The sequence below is a fragment of the Trachinotus anak genome, unplaced genomic scaffold (assembly GCF_046630095.1).
Source record: "Trachinotus anak isolate AG129_WGS33_773 ecotype Australia unplaced genomic scaffold, CSIRO_AGI_Tana_v1 ptg000013l, whole genome shotgun sequence".
Classification (NCBI taxonomy): Eukaryota; Metazoa; Chordata; class Actinopteri; order Carangiformes; family Carangidae; genus Trachinotus; species Trachinotus anak.
Genome location: NW_027273864.1, coordinates 19,136,270 through 19,153,444, shown reverse-complemented (window position 1 = coordinate 19,153,444; position 17,175 = coordinate 19,136,270). Strand labels below are relative to the sequence as shown.

General features: G+C 43.3%; 1 protein-coding gene across 2 annotated transcripts in view; it reads right to left on the bottom strand.

Annotated features, from left to right (window-relative positions):
* Positions 1-7,422: 7,422 nt before the first annotated feature.
* The window catches only part of pax7a (paired box 7a), a 47,085-nt gene continuing 37,332 nt past the window's right edge, over positions 7,423-17,175 (bottom strand). The window contains exons 8-9 of one of the 2 annotated variants that reach the window (XM_071494690.1): positions 11,487-11,736; positions 7,423-10,297 (exon numbers count right to left, since the gene is read on the bottom strand). In XM_071494690.1, the coding sequence (XP_071350791.1) occupies positions 10,182-10,297; positions 11,487-11,736 (366 nt within the window). In that variant the 3' untranslated portion in view covers positions 7,423-10,181. The remainder of the gene's footprint in view (positions 10,298-11,486; positions 11,737-17,175) is intronic. The other variant, XM_071494691.1, reaches the window with a different exon arrangement.

The following is a 17,175-nucleotide window of genomic DNA, read 5'->3' as shown; positions in this document are numbered from 1 at the left end:
TGATGTTGGAAAATACTGTGAATTCAGGTGATATTTCATTTTGATTCAGAGAAATATCATAGGAAAATGGTCAAATTATTTTGGGTTAGCACAGAGCATCTCAGCACCAGAGAATGTGAGAACTTGAACACACCTTGAAAACGTGTCCACGTGTAAAACACAACCTCACTAATGGGAAAATCTTGTCGACTTAATTTTTCTGACTAATATCTTTTCTACTTTATTGCATATTACTCCATTTTATATTTTACCCTCACCCATTTTGTAGCTCGGTGTTACATCATAAACTGGCTAACTTGCATAAAACACGGTAACATCAAAATTTCCAATCATTTATTTGACATGGACTGTCACTACATTATCACTGGTTTGTGTTAAGGCACTTACTGTCCCAGTACGTGTTGGCTAGCAGAGTAGCGACGACTTTGAAAGCATATTTTCAGTTACAGGTAACTGAAATTAAATGTACATACATGTACATGTATTTCAGAATAAGACTTTTGTCTTCTCAACATAATCTTCAAAACACATCACATGTTAAAACGACACTGAAACTTGTATTTAGTCTCTAGTCAGGCTCAGTTACTCTGCAGACTTTACTCTGATTCAGCCTTTACAAAATTATAATATATAAAATACAATAATAGCAAAACAATTAAAAACAAACATTATGTTTTACTGTTAATGAGAACCATATGTGAATCTGATTCAAATAGTGTAACGTCATGAAATAAGAGTTCAGAGAAGTTGTTGGCATTAATTTAAACAGCAGCGGCACTGAAGTGTGCCATCAAAGACATTAAGTGCTGTTACTGTGGGGCCTATAGAAACCAGCTCCTCTCCTCTCAAGTGAACTCTGTGCCTGCATTCAGCTATTTTAACTAAACAATTGCAAAAGCATCCTTCATTCTTACTTAAGTACTTATTTTCAATGCTTATAAACAGGCGGCAGCAGGTACGTGATCAAGTGGCATTTTAGTGTTAAAAGAGGACTCACAGTGAAACAACACGCAAAGTAAATTTTCAGTGTTTTCATAGTGTTTCTCAATGAGCCAGGCAATATTTTAGTTGCATTTTATTAGTATATTAGCATTTTTATTAGCATTTGACTATTACAGACTTTGAATATGACTGCACTGAATGGTTTTTCTATATTTTTGTTTGTCATTTGGTGCGTGTTGTCAGTTTAGGGTTGGGGCAGCAGGGAGTTGAGAGGCACCGCAGGCCTCACGCTGAGCTCCCTGGTGATGCCCCCTCTCATCTACGAGAAGAGTCTCTTCTCCCCTGCTAAGTTTGCAAAGTCCAATTTTCAGCTAATATGGAGGTCGCAACAGCAGGCGCAGAGGGCGTAGTAGGACATAATGGCTATGGGATTGTAAATATTGGGTTTTAGAGAGACACAATTGGAGGGCAAGCGGAGAGAAATTTCCATAGAGTATGTGCTAGCACCATTGGAGGCCTTGGTGCGGCAGAATAGATTTTCCATTCTAGTGTGTCACATTAGATTTTCGGAGGTGCTCAGTGGCAGGTACATGTCATTAGTAACACTTTAGCACAGTAATGAACCTTTTTATTTATCCGGTGCTTCTCTCATGAATGAATAAGGAGCTGCTCCCCAACTGTGCCCAGCCGTGAGGAGCAGACAGAGGAGGCAGAGAGAGAGAGGGAGAGAAAGGGAGAGAGGGAGAAAGGGAGGGAGAGAGAGAGAGAGAGAGGATGAGGGGGGGTTGGGGGGGCCCGGAGCAATATGAAGTCGAAAGGGGGAACGTGGAGCCCTGGGGAATGCTGAGGAGGGTTAAATGATCATTATGGTGACACTCACCAGCACACACATATGCATCAGTGGACAAAAGAGCACACACACGCACACACACACACACACACACACACACACACGCACACATGCACACTCCCCACCTCCGCTCCCTGGGGTCCTGATCTGACACTCTATTTACACACACATTTACACAGTCTACTCCCTCCTTTATAAAGCTGACAGGTACTTAAGCGGTACATTACTCCGAGGAGCTCAAGCCTCACGGCGGTGTAACCAAACTGTCCATTCACTGCTAGCCTTGTCTCAGTGTTCATTCAATAATGGCCTCTGAGAAATGCACCAGTAATGAGCCCTTGTAAGTGGGCAGGCAGGCCAGGAGTCTGACGCTAAGCATCAGGACAATTTTAAGACGGTCCAGGCTCATTGGTGGAAAAGAAAAATCTGTCAGGGTTCAGTAGCTTGTGGAGCCTCAGTGGCGTTTGAGTCACATGGGAGCTCAGCTCTCCAGACCCGCTGATAGTAGAGTTGCTTGACATATGTCTGCTTCTATTAGTTTGTCTGTTTCTTGTGCTGCATCATAAATCAATAGTGCAAATAAGTTTATCGGAGTTGTGGCTTCACTGAAAACCAACCAGTACTTATCTGTTTTAGGTGGGTGACTTTAACCATTGGTGGCGAACTTCAATCTCCTCCTTGGCTCCTCTCACATCTCAGCCTGGTGCAGTGAAGCGGTTAGAGTGGCATTGGCTGGCGTGGTCAGGGCCCCCATGTCACCCCCAGCATCCTCAGTGTTCATTTCCCTTTCATCTTGAGTGTGAAATCGCTGCCGGTGCAGCACTGACCTCAGCATTAAGAGGTCAACTATTGAAATCTGATGTGCGCCTCTCTGGCTGAGGGACTTCAACAGATGGAGGGAAAGAGAGGGAAGGTAAGAAATGGAAGGCGAAAGGGGATGTTCGAAAAAGAATCACCTTAACCAGATATGTATTATAGCTTTGAGTCTTAAAAAGTTACTTTGTTCAAAATAAGATGAAGAATATAAGGAGGGTGGGTAATGACATAAGTCGGATTCTTGACACCACGATATGTTCTATCCTGGTTTGTTTTAATTTTCAAAATGTTTATTCTTAAAATCTAGATTTTTAACAATACATGTGAGAGCAGATGATGTTTAAAAGAAAATTTGTGTAGTGGAGGTGAACATGTCCGAGCCTTTGTTTGACTAAAGTGAACACAAGTAATGAGAGGATGTGATCATGAATTTGAATATTATAATGAAAATTTGTGCCCATTTATTCAAGGTCATGTTCAATATTTGGCCTTGTTTTTGCTTTGTTTTCGTCAAAAAAACATTCCTACTCATTTTGATACATGGTTAGTTTGCAGTAGGTCACGTTTTACATCGTCCATTTACTTTCATATTTTTCCTCCCAGTTGAGGGCAGTTATATCTCTGAGTAGAGAAACTCCAAAAACTCCAAACTTTGCAGCTTTTGGCAGCTTTCTACAGAACACATGCCAGAACTTCCTGTCTCCATGTGTTTCAAACATTAGGTTCTGCATTTAAAGTCAATTCGACACCTCATCTCAGTATGAATCCCCTCCGAAAGCATATGTGATATGAAGCGTCAGAGAAGTTTGAGGTCTTGTCTCATATTTCCCATCGGCTACACTTTCATCCCTCTCTCTGCAGCAGACCACCCCTAGCAACCCTGCCCAAATAAGGTGTTCTGCCTTCAGTGCTCTCCTCTCTGAAGAATCTGAAGAGTTCAGAATCTGCCGAAACTTTGGATCTCAAACACAAACATCTTTTATTCAAAGGGTGTCTGTAATCACAAATAAATAGCATTTCTGGCGATGAGCACAAGGCACAAGAGAGAGAGGAGCCTATCTCAGGAGCAGATAACTAGTAGATATGATTCCTTAGATAAGGAGCAGTAATTTGGCTTTTAGAGATAGCTCCGGGGGCCGCTGTGCTGAGCTGCGCTGATTTACTGTGTGTATGGGAGGTTGTTTTTTTCCACATTTTTATCTCTCCTGTTGAAGAGCTTTTCATCTCTGATGATTTTCTCTCTTTTTTATGTATTTCCCCCAGAAGGTGAGATCACAAACCCACAGAAGGCAGAGTGGCATGTTTTAAAGCGATGGACAAAATACAAATATTTGAAAATGTATTTCATGGTAATTATGTCAGGTTTCATGGCCTTGGCACAGTACTGAGGCACAGCCTGGATGCCTTAATTTGTATAGAAATTGTAATCATTTGTTCATTTCAAGGTGAAAATTGCATTTTTTAATTTAAATTGTATCCTGCGTGATAGGCTATTATCTAGAAAAATTGTCTCTGTGTATGGCGGTCTATGCCCTGCCGTCACGCCTGTTTAGAGCCCACTTCTCCTGAGAAAGGGCTTATATATGAATCTCCTGACTGAATGCACCCAGCTTGTTCTTCACTTAGGGCCGCCACTGCACTCATTTCCATTTTTGTTATTAATATTAATTAGTTTGAGAGCACAGCTCAGATTTTAAATGTAAATCAAGCTTGGCTTCACAGTGATTTTTATCTCACTCCGATTTCTTAGATTTACAACTTTACTTGGACTTTTTTTTCTTCTCCTTTCGTTATTTAAAAACTGCTTTAAGGGAGGTATGCATTGGTGTGTGTTTGTATCTGTGCATGGATGTGCACATGTGCATTTGCAATATTGGACTAATAAGCCATTTCCTATAAACTAAATGTAAACTAATCAAATGCAATGCAGGTAAAAGATTCTCCAATTGGGACAGAGTTTCAGGTAAATCAGACGACTTTAAGCTACGACAATACCCTATTTCAGATTCTGCTTTTTACTTATACATGACAGATTATCTATCTATAATACCTAAGAGGGGTAACCGTGAAATTCAAAATACCAAAATGTTCTAAAAATAAGATTGTCTCCCTATGCAAAACACACATTTGGGAAGAAGATATATGCACACCAAGCTGTGCGTCTGTGTCAGTGGGATCCTTGAGGTGACGAGCACAAAGCTGAGGCTCAGGTACACGGCGTATGCTGGCATAATTACAGGATTTGGGGGATTATTATACTGTAAGTGCTTTCATGGCGACAGCTGGGAGCTTTTTACTCCCTGTGACACATAATCTCGAAGAATAAAACCAAGACCCCCAGAGCATCGCTTAATCATTTCTTAGCATACCTGCACACGGCTCTGAACTCAGTTTCTGAAGACAGATTTGTAAAATTAGAATATGATTATCATATCTGGTAAAAATCATTCTAAAGTCATGTTTTCAAACACGTTTTCTTTAAAATGGAAACATTTTTGGCCTATTTTTCTTCACTGAAGGCCCTTACTGGCTGTTTGTATTCTACCCGCTTCCTCTTCTCCTTCTTCCCCTGCATGGCTTTCCCGACTCTTCAGCAGCAAGTTATTTATCACAGCATGGTCAGGTTGAGGAGCCTGGCCCTAAATTAGATCTGAATCAGAGCCTCTATTCCATGGCTCATTCTGAAAGTGAGTATGACCAGGCTGAGGTTGTGACTTCTCTATCGCTGCCTCCTGAGCGATAGGGCCTCCTGGTCTCTACAGCGAGGCTCAGGAGTTTCATTTCCATCCCTGTGATCTAAACAAACCCATTACCGCCAGCCATTTATGCACAGGGGCAGTACGCAAGCCCCGGGCCTGAGGACACAGCCCACAGCTAAGCTACCGTGGCACAGAGCCACCTTCAATGGCCGTATGTCCATATAGAGAGCGGAGAGAAGGAACGGAGAGCTCGGGCCTCTGCACTTTATCTAAACCACTCCAGAGAGGCGAGTGGAATCGGCTCTTGTGGGCTCTGTTTATCCTCTGCTCCTGTAGTCAATCAATTAGGGGATCAAAGAAGGAGATGAGGGAAGTGTCACAAAGCTCTCCCACACAGCGCTGCCTGAGCTGCCACCTTGTCCAGTCTGAGTGACAGCAGACCGCAGGGAGACAAAACTCCCAGGCCGGCACCTCAGGAGACAAGCTGGAGCAAAGGGGACAACCATGGCACATGCCAAGGTCTAATCTGGACAACCAGAACACAAACTTTTAGAGGAATATATGAGGGATGACACATGGCAGGCAAAAAGCCACCTAACAATGCATATTAAATATGTTGAGAGGATCTGCAGAGAGATCCTTCAGTCTCCTCAGACTGAACTCACATAGAAAATATGCTTTGAATCTATTTAATAATTGACCATATTCCTGCCTCATTGACATGCTTCCCCAGAAGCCACACGTGTGTTTTGTAATTAGACATTGAAGAGTATTTTCCATTTGCATCAAATTAAACTGAGCCTTGATGATGATATAACATAGTGATAACACTGCAGTTTGTAGTTGATCTGAATCTGTAAATCTAAAGGGAATACTAAATATTCTGTGTCTATTTATACTCGCTGAGCTGTTTAAATCCCTCCAATATTTAACAAAGTATGAAATATGAATGATAGTTACCTCATGATAACACAGTCTGAATAGAAGTTTATTCAGATCAGTACTTACTTTATTTAGCATCAAATTTATCTCCTAATACAATTTGATGTTAATGATGTTAATAATTGTGATTAGTGATGCCTTTAATTAGTTTCATTTAATTGCAAATGAACAGTAAAGTATTGGTTATTATTTTGTGGTATATAAAATGTAAATACATCTCTCACAACACAGCTTGGCATGATTTGCTAATTTACACAAGATTATGTATAGACATTTTATAGCTGCAGTGACTGCAGACATGTTTGAAATGTGTTTAAAATCAGTCAGGACTGAATGAACATACCTAAGACGTGTTTGACATACCTCCAGCAGTGCTGACGGTAAAAAACTGAATGAGCTCCAGTGTTCTGATGTGTAACATAAAGCACAACGGATGCTGCCGTACCACACTGGTTCGTTCCCCTGCATTCACACCATACCACAGAGATTTGCAGACAACATTCCCCGGCCAACAGCGGGAGAGGAGAGCGCTGCTGGTCAGCGGGCAGAATGAATGACTTCCTACAGCTGCAAACAGACACACAGACACACTCTCACTCTGTGTCTCTGAGTCTGCGACATCTGAGCTCTCATCACTCCCTAATCACATCACCGGCACTGGAACAGTCACTGGTGGCCCGCTGGCTCCACTGATGTACTTTAAACACACATGGAAGACACATGCAAACACAATGTGCACATGTATGCATGTATGCATATGTGCACAGATGAGCTCATAAAATTCACACTAACAATTATTTTCATTATGAATTCATTGGCTGACTTTTTGTTTTTGATTAATCATCACGTCTTTTACTCTATTTAATTTTTAGAAAATACTAAAAAAAAAAAAAAAAAATAGCCCATCATCATTTCCCAGGGCCCAAGGTGAAGCCTTGACATTTATCTGGCTGACAGCCCAAAACTGAACTTCAATTCACAATGACGTAAAGCGGGGAAACGCAACAAATTTTTAGATTTCAGATGCTGGAACCAGAAAATCTGTTTAATGAATAACTTCAATGGTTCCTCAATTATCAAAATACATAGTAGTAGAGAAGAGACCACACCAAAAACATGCAAAACAATCAACAAACATGCAGTAAAAAAAAAAAAAGAGACAAATGTCAGAAATCAGTTTTGGATCTTTAATTGATAACAGTTACGCCAGTGTTACAGTAAACACACCAACAGGCTGAAGGTAGTAAATACCAATACAAGTTTCCCACTATTCTAATACTTCATACAGCAGAATAAATTATACCATGATAATATACACACATGCGGAACAGAAAAAGGACTAAAGCAAAGCACAGGTGTCAGAAAGCAACTAAACAGGTTAAGGGTGAAACAGACGGGAGGGGGATAAGGAGTTGTATGCTTTAAATATCCAAATGTTTATTGACGCAAATGTTAGAAATGGGTTTGATACACTAAAGACGATTCTAAAATTCTTCCTTTTTAAAATATACACGAGTGAGGCGTCTAAGCGGAGCAGTTGGAGCTGCTGCGATTCAGTGCGGAGTCAACGTTACTTTGACTTTTTCCTTCTGAAGTCTTATTGGTCCACAAATCAAACGAGACTCGATTCAGTTTCCCAGAGCAGAGAGGCTGTCTTCACCAGCTTCATCATCACCATTATCATCATCATCATCGTCAATGTCACGCTGAACCTGCTGGCAGAGTCCCACACCGAAGATTCAGGGGTTCAGGTGTGTTAGGTCCATGTTCCAGTCAAGTCTGGTCTGCAATAATAATCAGTCCGTAAGATCAGGTGGTCAAAAACACCCTCGAAATGCTCTGATGTGTAGAGACGTTTCCTCCAGCCACCTGTTCAAATATACAGTGGTCCCGTGGTCCAGGGAGTCTGTCTGTGTCACCAAGCTTTCATTTTCCTTTGAGCTCAGTTTGATCCTCTTTTATACAATTTTAATTTCAACATTTTTAATGGAATTTATATTTTACTAATTTATACAAATTCATTCCAACCTGGGCCCAAAACAAACCAATCTTTTTGGTCAAAACAGGTTAAACCAATTAAATACAATTAAAAAGAAAACCAACAGAAAACAAGCCAGTTAAGGAAACTCAAATCAAACATTTACTTCCACAGATCCCTTGCTTACCTACCACTCAACATAGTTTTGTTTTAGTATAAAACATACTCTTTATAAGCAAACAATACACAATCTGCTCCAGCTACTTTACAATTTTTTAAAGGCGACAAAGGACCAAATTCTGTCTTGAGATTAAGTTCACAATTCTGTGTACATCATCAATATCACACTGATGCCAATGAAAAAAATAAAAAATAAAAAATCACACACATCTCAAGGGGAACAGCTGGTCCTGGATCATGTCAAGTCAACTATGAGTGCTACACAAATGTCTCATATTCACTATTCTTTAAATTTTTTTCTTCTTCTTTGTACATTTCAGTGAGTACGTCAAAGTGGAGGATTAGCGAGGGCTCCGGTCCAAACCAGAGAGGGGGGCCAATCAGTGGTGTTACCTGTGCCCTTTCACAACTGACTGGATTATATGATTTTTCCAGAGTGCATGTGAATGGCACAGCTTGTGTGCTTTTTAATCTCATAACAGAAAGAGCTGGAATGCTTATATTCATAAATGGAGCCTGTGGAATGTTTCGAAGGAATGCTTATTTAGTCTGAAAGTGGAAACCGACTGAAGGTGCATTTACAGAATGTGCTAATTACTCTATAAAAACAGAAATACTGGCTGGTAATGGAAAGGGTCACTGTGAATTAGCTTTGACATTATATTTGTGTGATTTAATCTGCTTTACACTGTTTAAGTCACACAGGATTCCCTGGCAGATGGGGATTTGGGAGGAGTAGGGGGGGGGGGAATTGAGTTAGCCCTCCTTGGCAAGGTCCATATTTCTAAACAAAATACATTAATTTCCCCAATCCTGTTTTTGCAAACAATGCCCCCCTCCCCGTGGACCGCGGCTAAGGATGGGATGGAGGTTAGAAGGGGAAAGCTATTGGCCGCCAAAACGCTGCTTTAATTCCCTGCAGAATCCATCCAGCCAGACTTCCCACAGAGTGGCCAAGTTCTTTAGGAATGTCAAGATGAATATGAAAGTAGGAAGGTCAAATCGCTCACGAACATTAGAGCTCAGGGAGCAGGCAGAGGAACAGCAGCTTGGAAAACAATCATCCTCTCTTGTGAGACTGTGCCGACACGCAAAACATGCACACGCAACAGACACTCACTCCCAAATCGTCTCAGTCATCCACTGTGTTTTACACACCAACATCTAACAGAGAAAAGAGATACGAATGGAATCAAAGAACAACATAAATCACATTAACCATAATCATATAACAGCAACAATAATCTTAACAATATCAAAAAGGAACAAGAATAAGAGTCGCTCAAATGATATTGGCTTTGTTAACTACTATGAACAGCAAGGTCAAAGTACATGTTGTTGATGGCTCTAAATGTGTGCTGGACTGCAGCCATGACAAAGAGGAATCTGGCCCAAGGCAGCCGACCATTCTTGGGTCGTCTGGGGTCCTGTCTGGCCCTCTGAGCAAAAACAAAACAGGGTTTGGGGTAGGGGTACAAGTACAAGGAGCAGGCAGGGGTGCCCGAAGATTGAGAAGAGAGGGTGCAGAGCCGCCTGGTGGTTGACAATGGTGTGAAAAGTTTAGTTCCATTCCCAGAAGAGCCTTGTCACACCCGCAAGCGTCACTTTCTCTGGTGCACAGCAAGGCTGCGTGTCTGTGCGCTGATGTCACGGCCGGGCTGCAGATCGAGCAGCAGAGAGGCTGGAGCTGGAGTTGGAGTCCAGACTTGATGGAGCATGGAGGAGTGGGTGGCACAGGGTGGAGGAGAGACGTCTAGGATGTGTCCCGTGGGCTTTAGTAGGCCTGTCCCGTCTCCACCTGCAGAAGCCCCAGCACGGCCGAGTGGTCTCCGAGTTTCATCCTCCTCTGGGTGGACAAGCTCACGTTCTTAGCTAGGTAGTCCACAGCAGCTGCACGGAAACAAAAAGACAGAAAAAACAAACACACGTCAGACAGGTGGTAGATTCCTCAGACATATGTCCCATTCACTCTCATTTCATTCTTCTGATTAAGGTTGAAATAAGTTGTGGCAGAAGCCAGTGAGTCAAATAAAAAACAATTCACAGAGAGAGAGTGAAAGATAGAAACCCCTCCCCTGTCCCTTGTCTGAGGTTGGCACGCTGCTGGCACAGAGCATGTGCATCCTGGTAAAGTCTCCATGCTGTCACTCAGATGGGTCCCCGTGTGTGTTCTATGTGCCAGTCTTCATTACACTTGGCATCTCTGATTTCATGCCCTCCACACTCCACATGGCCGATCATTTTCATCCTCAGACAGCAGCTCTCTCCTCTCTCCTCCATTCATTACACATCTACTGTGCTCAATCACCATCTTAATTAACCTCACATCAGCTCACATCCGCACTGCCATCAGTTTCGTGCTGCTGACAAAACACTGGTGCGCACACACAAAATGTGACGGATTGGCACGCGCTCACGTGCATCCATGCACCACAACACAAACACGTCAAAAAAAAAAAAAAAAAAAAAAAGAAAGCTAGCAGATGCGCAACACACCAGCTCACTACTAGAACCTGCATATAAATACAAACAAATGTCGGCTAGCTGGCGCTGACTGGCTTGTTGGGGAAGTGTGCTTCATTTTACCTCTTATGAATGGCTGTGACAGCATCAGTCAATTATGCTAATCTAATAAAGCTAACTCTTTCCTGCCCTGAGGGTGTGTGCATGTGTGTGTGTGTGATGGAGATGAGAGAAAGAGGGAAAAAGAGAGGTGGGCAAGAGGACACTGTGGCCCCTGAGGGTGTGCCGTTCTTTGAAGTGGCCCTCTCCTCTTACCCATCCAAGTGGAGTGGGGTGTGACCGAGGCAGCTCTCTAGGAGGATGGTGGTGGTTGTGGTGGTGGTGGTAGGGTGAGGGTGTGTGTGTGGGGGGGTTCTTTATCAAGAGCACGTGTCTGCTCCTACCAACCAGGGTACAAAGGTCAGGAGGCTCTTGCCTGGGAGCTAGGCATCCCTCTGTAGGCTTTTTAAATTTAGTACACTTAAAAGGAGGATAGAGACAAATGACCTGTTTCTTGCTGGACACACAAAAAGACAAAGGCACTCAGTATATAAATGTCAGTGCAGGGTTTACTTACTCTGGCCGTACTGGCTGTACTGGTAGCCTGCGGTGACGGGATCCACACTGTAGCTGGTGGCGCTGTAGGTGGGGGGGCAGTATGACTGGGAGGAAGCCAGGCTGTCCACACTCTTGATGGTGTCAGAGCGCTGGCTGCAGCTGGCTGAGATGGGGTTGGAGCTCTCCAGGCTGCTGTGCAGGGGGGAAATGGAAAAGTCGTGCTGGGGCTGGGAGGGTACGGCACTGGGGTTACTCAGGATACTCATCACCTGGGGGGTGAGAGAGAACGGAGGATGTTAGAAATTTGGAAAATTGAGGATCAAAGCATTGACAGAGTTGAGGGAAAGTACTTTTTTTCCCTGCAAATATAGTGCCATCCTAGCACTTCACGGTGAAGATGCTTGATAGAAATACACCATTTCAACTTTGTAATAGGGAAAGGAAAAAACTTCCCCATCTTTTTTTTTTTTTTTAAGAGCAGGGTAAAGGATACAAGGAGGGTGATGAGGTTAAAAAAAGGAGAAAGGGAACAAGAGAGACTGTTTCCATTAGCTGGCGCTGCCAGTAAGTGTTCTGCTGTGGGACAGAAGGGTCCCAGGGTGATAATAGACCCACCATCCGTGCCAGACAGCCCCTGTCCCAGAGCCTGAGGCCTGAGCCTGAGCCTACAGCACAACAAGCACCAAGGGAGTCCCTAATCCCTCGCCCCTAGCCTACCCATCTCATGAATAGTAATGGAGTTGGAACTGGTAAATGATCCCCTCAGATCCCCACACAAAGTAGGCTCCACAAACCTTACTGAGGGGCCCGCTGATACTGCAGGTTGGGGCTCGCCTGAATATTACAGTGTGTATATTATTCATAGTGTATAAAAGCTTCCAATTCAATATTCTAGATTAATGTAATAGCATGTGGCATTCGTCAGAAGAAGGTCTCACAATATGTTAAAATGGAAGAGATTACCTCTAGTGCTACCCCTGTCTGAAGCGCAGCGGCCCAGAACACTGTGAGGAATTTTGTTTTCTTATGCTGCAAGTTTCTTGAAGTGAAAAAGAGAAAGTAGCGAGTGTGTGTGTGTGTGTGTGTAGGAGGGGGCGGTAAAAAGAGAATTGTCCCACACATGCTTCCCTCCTATTGCAGGAAAACCTTCCTTTCAACATCAGGTTCATGTTGAGTTTCGCTATGCTGCACTGGCCTTTGGCCCCTTGGCTGCTAAACCAATTAGCCCATCATGGAGGTGGTTACACAGGGGTGATACACATGCAGACATATGTTTGCATGCACACACCCACACACACATATGACACAACCATATAGGCAATGCAGGGGCAAGCCAAACAGTGCACAAATGATGCACTAAGCCAAGAATATCCCACAGAGGGAAAATCAACCATATTCTGCAAATTAATCATATCTTTAGAAAAGGCCTCCCAGGAAATTTGAAGCACTCGAATCACATCAGAAACATAAAGGCTGGTTAGTCATTTCCACATGTTAATTCTATCAGTATGGAAACCCCCATCGTCCCCTCCACATCTGCAGACAAAGCATGTGACATGTATCCATAAGAGGGAGATTCATGGCCCTCTTCATGCTGGACACATGTGATGCTCCCTCTCATATGGAGCCGAGCTGCACACTCTGAAGAAGATGAAGAGTATGAGTGCTGATGGTTTGTGATGGCAGAAAGCGAAAGGAGGTGGGGGGTGGGGGGCTTGTTAAGTGTCCTGAGAGAGACAGCTGGAGGGCAAGAGTCCATTTTAGTCATTGGTTAATTGAAGCTCGATAACGTCGCTTCTTATGAAACAGAATAGCCAACAATTGGCTCGATTATTCTTCATGCTCATAAAAGTTCTTCAAAAGAAAATGACTTCTTATCATTGACATTGCTGCAGTTTTGCTATTTTAGTGAATTAGGATGGATCAGCCACTTATGAGTCTGACAAGTGTTGTCATCTGTGAGGATATAGCAATTCTTCAGAAAAAAAAGAGAAGAGGATCCTGTTTTAATGATTAATGGTTTGCTAGAGGGGAAAAGGTAAGCTCTTCTGGAGTTAAAAGGTTTTTGTTAGCTGTGTGCCAGTTGTATTTTTCGCTCACACTGCTAAATAGAAATCTGACATCCAAACCTTCAAATCTGACGAAGGTACAGATGGAGGTGAACTCATCTATCAGGTGCTGGGTTAGGGCCACTTCAGCTTCTAAGCATGACTCAAAACTCTCTGACTAGTTCACCACATCTCTTATGTTATCCTTGGGTCAGTTTTAATTGCTGCTTTGATGTCCCCATAAAGTTCTTTTAGTTCACATTCAAGTGTTACTTTAGCTTAGTCACATTACTTCAGTCACATTTGCTCGTAAAAAAAAACATTTGCTGCTGGATACCTTCACATATTTCTGCTGCTACACGCTATGTATAGCAAAACTTTACAGATATTAAATTCTGGCATAAAATGTAGGATCCCTGCTGGTGGTGTTCAGTCAAAATCCCCCTCACACTCATACCCAGCATATTTACTCTGAGAGAGGAATAAAGAAGCTTTTTCTTTTTTTTTTTTTTTACATAAAAAATACCCACAGCTAGACATTAAGATGGTGTGATTTTGAATGAAGTCTGGTGCACCAGGATGTAGCTCGAATTTCTAAAATATCCATCTCAGTAGACGCACAGGTACATTAAACAAGACTTGTGGAGTTTGAATTTGTGTAAAATTTTTGAGCTGAAAAAACCTTAACTACATCAAGTTTCCTAACATACTCTTGTGGAGAAGCACTTCTTTCCTCTCTACTTCCCTCCCTCCCTCCCTCTCTCCCCCCCTACCCCTCGCCACCTCCCTCTCTTTCCTTGCATACAGCGTCCTCAGCAGCCCAGAGTTCGTTTGTTGTTTGACGTTGTGTGAGTGCTGGTTTGGGAGATAATGTGAGCCAGGACCTAGTTTAAAGGACAATGCTCCAGGGCGTTCCCTGCCTCTCTCACACACCCCTCCCCTTCTCCTTTTTCCGCTCCCTCTCTACAGATAGATTACTTTATAAATAATAATAAAAAAGTAATTAATTCTCTCAACTTCTGAGCCCTCCAGCCTGTGGCGAAGTGAATGGGGAAGTGTAAATTGATACAATGTGCATCCTTTCAGATAAATAAATAGTGCACTTGAGACACAAAAAGAGGCCCTTTCATACCTCCCTAATTTCTTCAACAGTCAAATTACATTTTTTTTTGTCTGCTTGAATGTTTGACGAGTTGTTCTTTGTTGGATTTCCTTCCAGAATGAAACAATGAGACAGAGACAGAGCTGAGAGAAACACTGTGAGCGAGACAAGAAAAATAAAAACAAAATAAAGGGAAACAAAGTCAGCAAAGAAAGAGGTTGCAATTGTGCCTCGACGTCCACCACTTTTTTTAAAATACTGATGTTATTGCACTTTTTATTTTATTTGAATATCTTGTGCAACACTGAAATGTGCAGCATTCATGTCTTTTTATACATTGCAGTCTGGACCTGATGTGTCTTAGATCTGTGACTCACAACAGCCATACTGCAACTGTCTGTCCCCATTCAAGTAAATGGCAATAATAACTGGGTACATGAACTCATGTTGGACTAAAACAACACAATTGACAAATGTGAGGAGAGGAAGCGGAGCAGCGAAAATATGAGAGTCTATAGAAAGAGGGTGGGGGGGGGGCAGAGAGAAGAGAAAGTGATATAGACTGAGTGAGAGGAAAAGTGGAGGCTTTGGGAAGTACAAAGACTCCTGTAGGACTGCACTGGCCTGAGGGCTAGCCTGCCTGGAGAGCTGATAGGAGCCCCTTCTGTTCCATTCCCGGCGCCAGCGCCAACACACCCCACTCCACAAATACTCTTAATCTGCGCAAGACTGGATTAGTTCCTCTGTCACCGATAGCTCCCCGTTCTGCCCAAATCAAAATGCCCCCAAGATGTACCTTTAAGTTAGGCAGAGGTCACCGGGGCAGACAGGGAAAAATGAGCACTCCAAATGTCTGTAAGTTATCTGAGTGGTGCAGAATAGCATCTTGCACCTTAGCAGATCTGCCAGGCTGATACTCGCTTCAGCAGAGAATGATTAAAGATCCACAGTGATGGCACTGAATTTCAGATCAATATTTGAAGGCCAGTCCTGAGGGCATGATTACAGGAAGAGAATAGTGTTTCATTCTGTGACCCAGTAGTCATACAGATCCAGTGACTGGAAAGAGTCTGACTTTGAGAACAGCCAAAATATTGAGGATATACTCTTAAAAATATGTGTATGCGGAGCACTTTTTTTTTTTTTTGATCACCTGCTAAATAAAAATGCAGTTTACAAAATCAGAATCAAACACCTAATAACCTGACATAAAACAAAAATGAAAGAGGTAAATAACAAATGAAAATATCAGGGACTTTCCCTCCCGAGTCAGTCGACTCCTGCTCCCACAATGTCCCACCCTTCCCCCATCCCTCACATGAGAGGGCCGGCCCAGCAGGCAGTAAGGCCCCTCATCTGAGCAGACAAAATGACTATTTAAAAATAACAGTGATTGCATAAATTGAATTAAAGCGTTTTGGTCACGGTGGAGGTGGCGCGAGGGGTGGCGTGGGGCCGCAGCAGACAGCCGGGATGGTGGCAGCCAGCAGATGACGGGCTCTGGCCTGCATGCCACTGCGTTAATTGGCTGCGGCACATTAATAAAAACTGAAAAGTGTCTTCCACCATAGGATGAAGAGACAGAAGCGGAATGAGAGGTAGAATGAGAGGAAGGGTGGGGGGCTGATGCTGGAGGGAGAGAAATGGGCCTTTGAAGAATGTGGTGCATATTGGGGGGGTTGGGGTGGGGTGCTAATTGTGTTCAATTAAGAGGCTGATTGGCACTGACAGAATCTGGGCATTGACAAGTCAGGCACAGATGAGGACGATTAGCGGGCACTGGAACAAGCTGTCAGTCCTCACAACATGTTAGCTGTCCTCCGCCTGTGTCTCCTCTCCCTGTGCTCCACGAAGCTGTTCAGTCATACAAAGGAAACTAAAACAAGTATAAATGTAACAGAATATTAATCTATTTTAGGGTTATCCACACCTCCTCTGTGTCTCTTTACAAATTTACATTAAGCTAAATCCTTTCTAGCCCACTTTAGCTCATGCTAGCCTTAGTGTTCAAGACAGCACAGCTGCACAAGCTGGAGGAAGGTCTCCCCTCCCTCCTAAACGTCCCACAGTATAAGCCATAAACTTGGCCCTGCACTAACCAGAGGTTAATATGCCGTCTATTGGACTGCAATTGGAGAACGTGTGGGGAGCAATCCTCTATTCTCTGCTAGTGATATGCTTGAGTAACTATGGGATGGATTCAGCCACTGGGAACAAGAGAGGCCCCTTCAAAGCACGCACGCACACACACGCATGGACACACACACACACACACACACACACACACACACACACACACACACACACACACACACACACACACACTTGTGTACACACACACACACACACACACACACACACACACACAGACTCCAGCTCTCCGCACCTTGCACCAACGCCTCTTCTAAATTAAACGGCAGATTTTCTGATTCCAGGAGAGTGGTTTCAGCTAGGCAGGGCCTGTGTGTGTCTGAGGGAGCTGCTCCAGAAGGAAAGCGAGGCGGATCGAGGGAGTGGAGGAGAAAAGGGGGGAGGAGGAAGAGGAGGAGGAGGAGGAG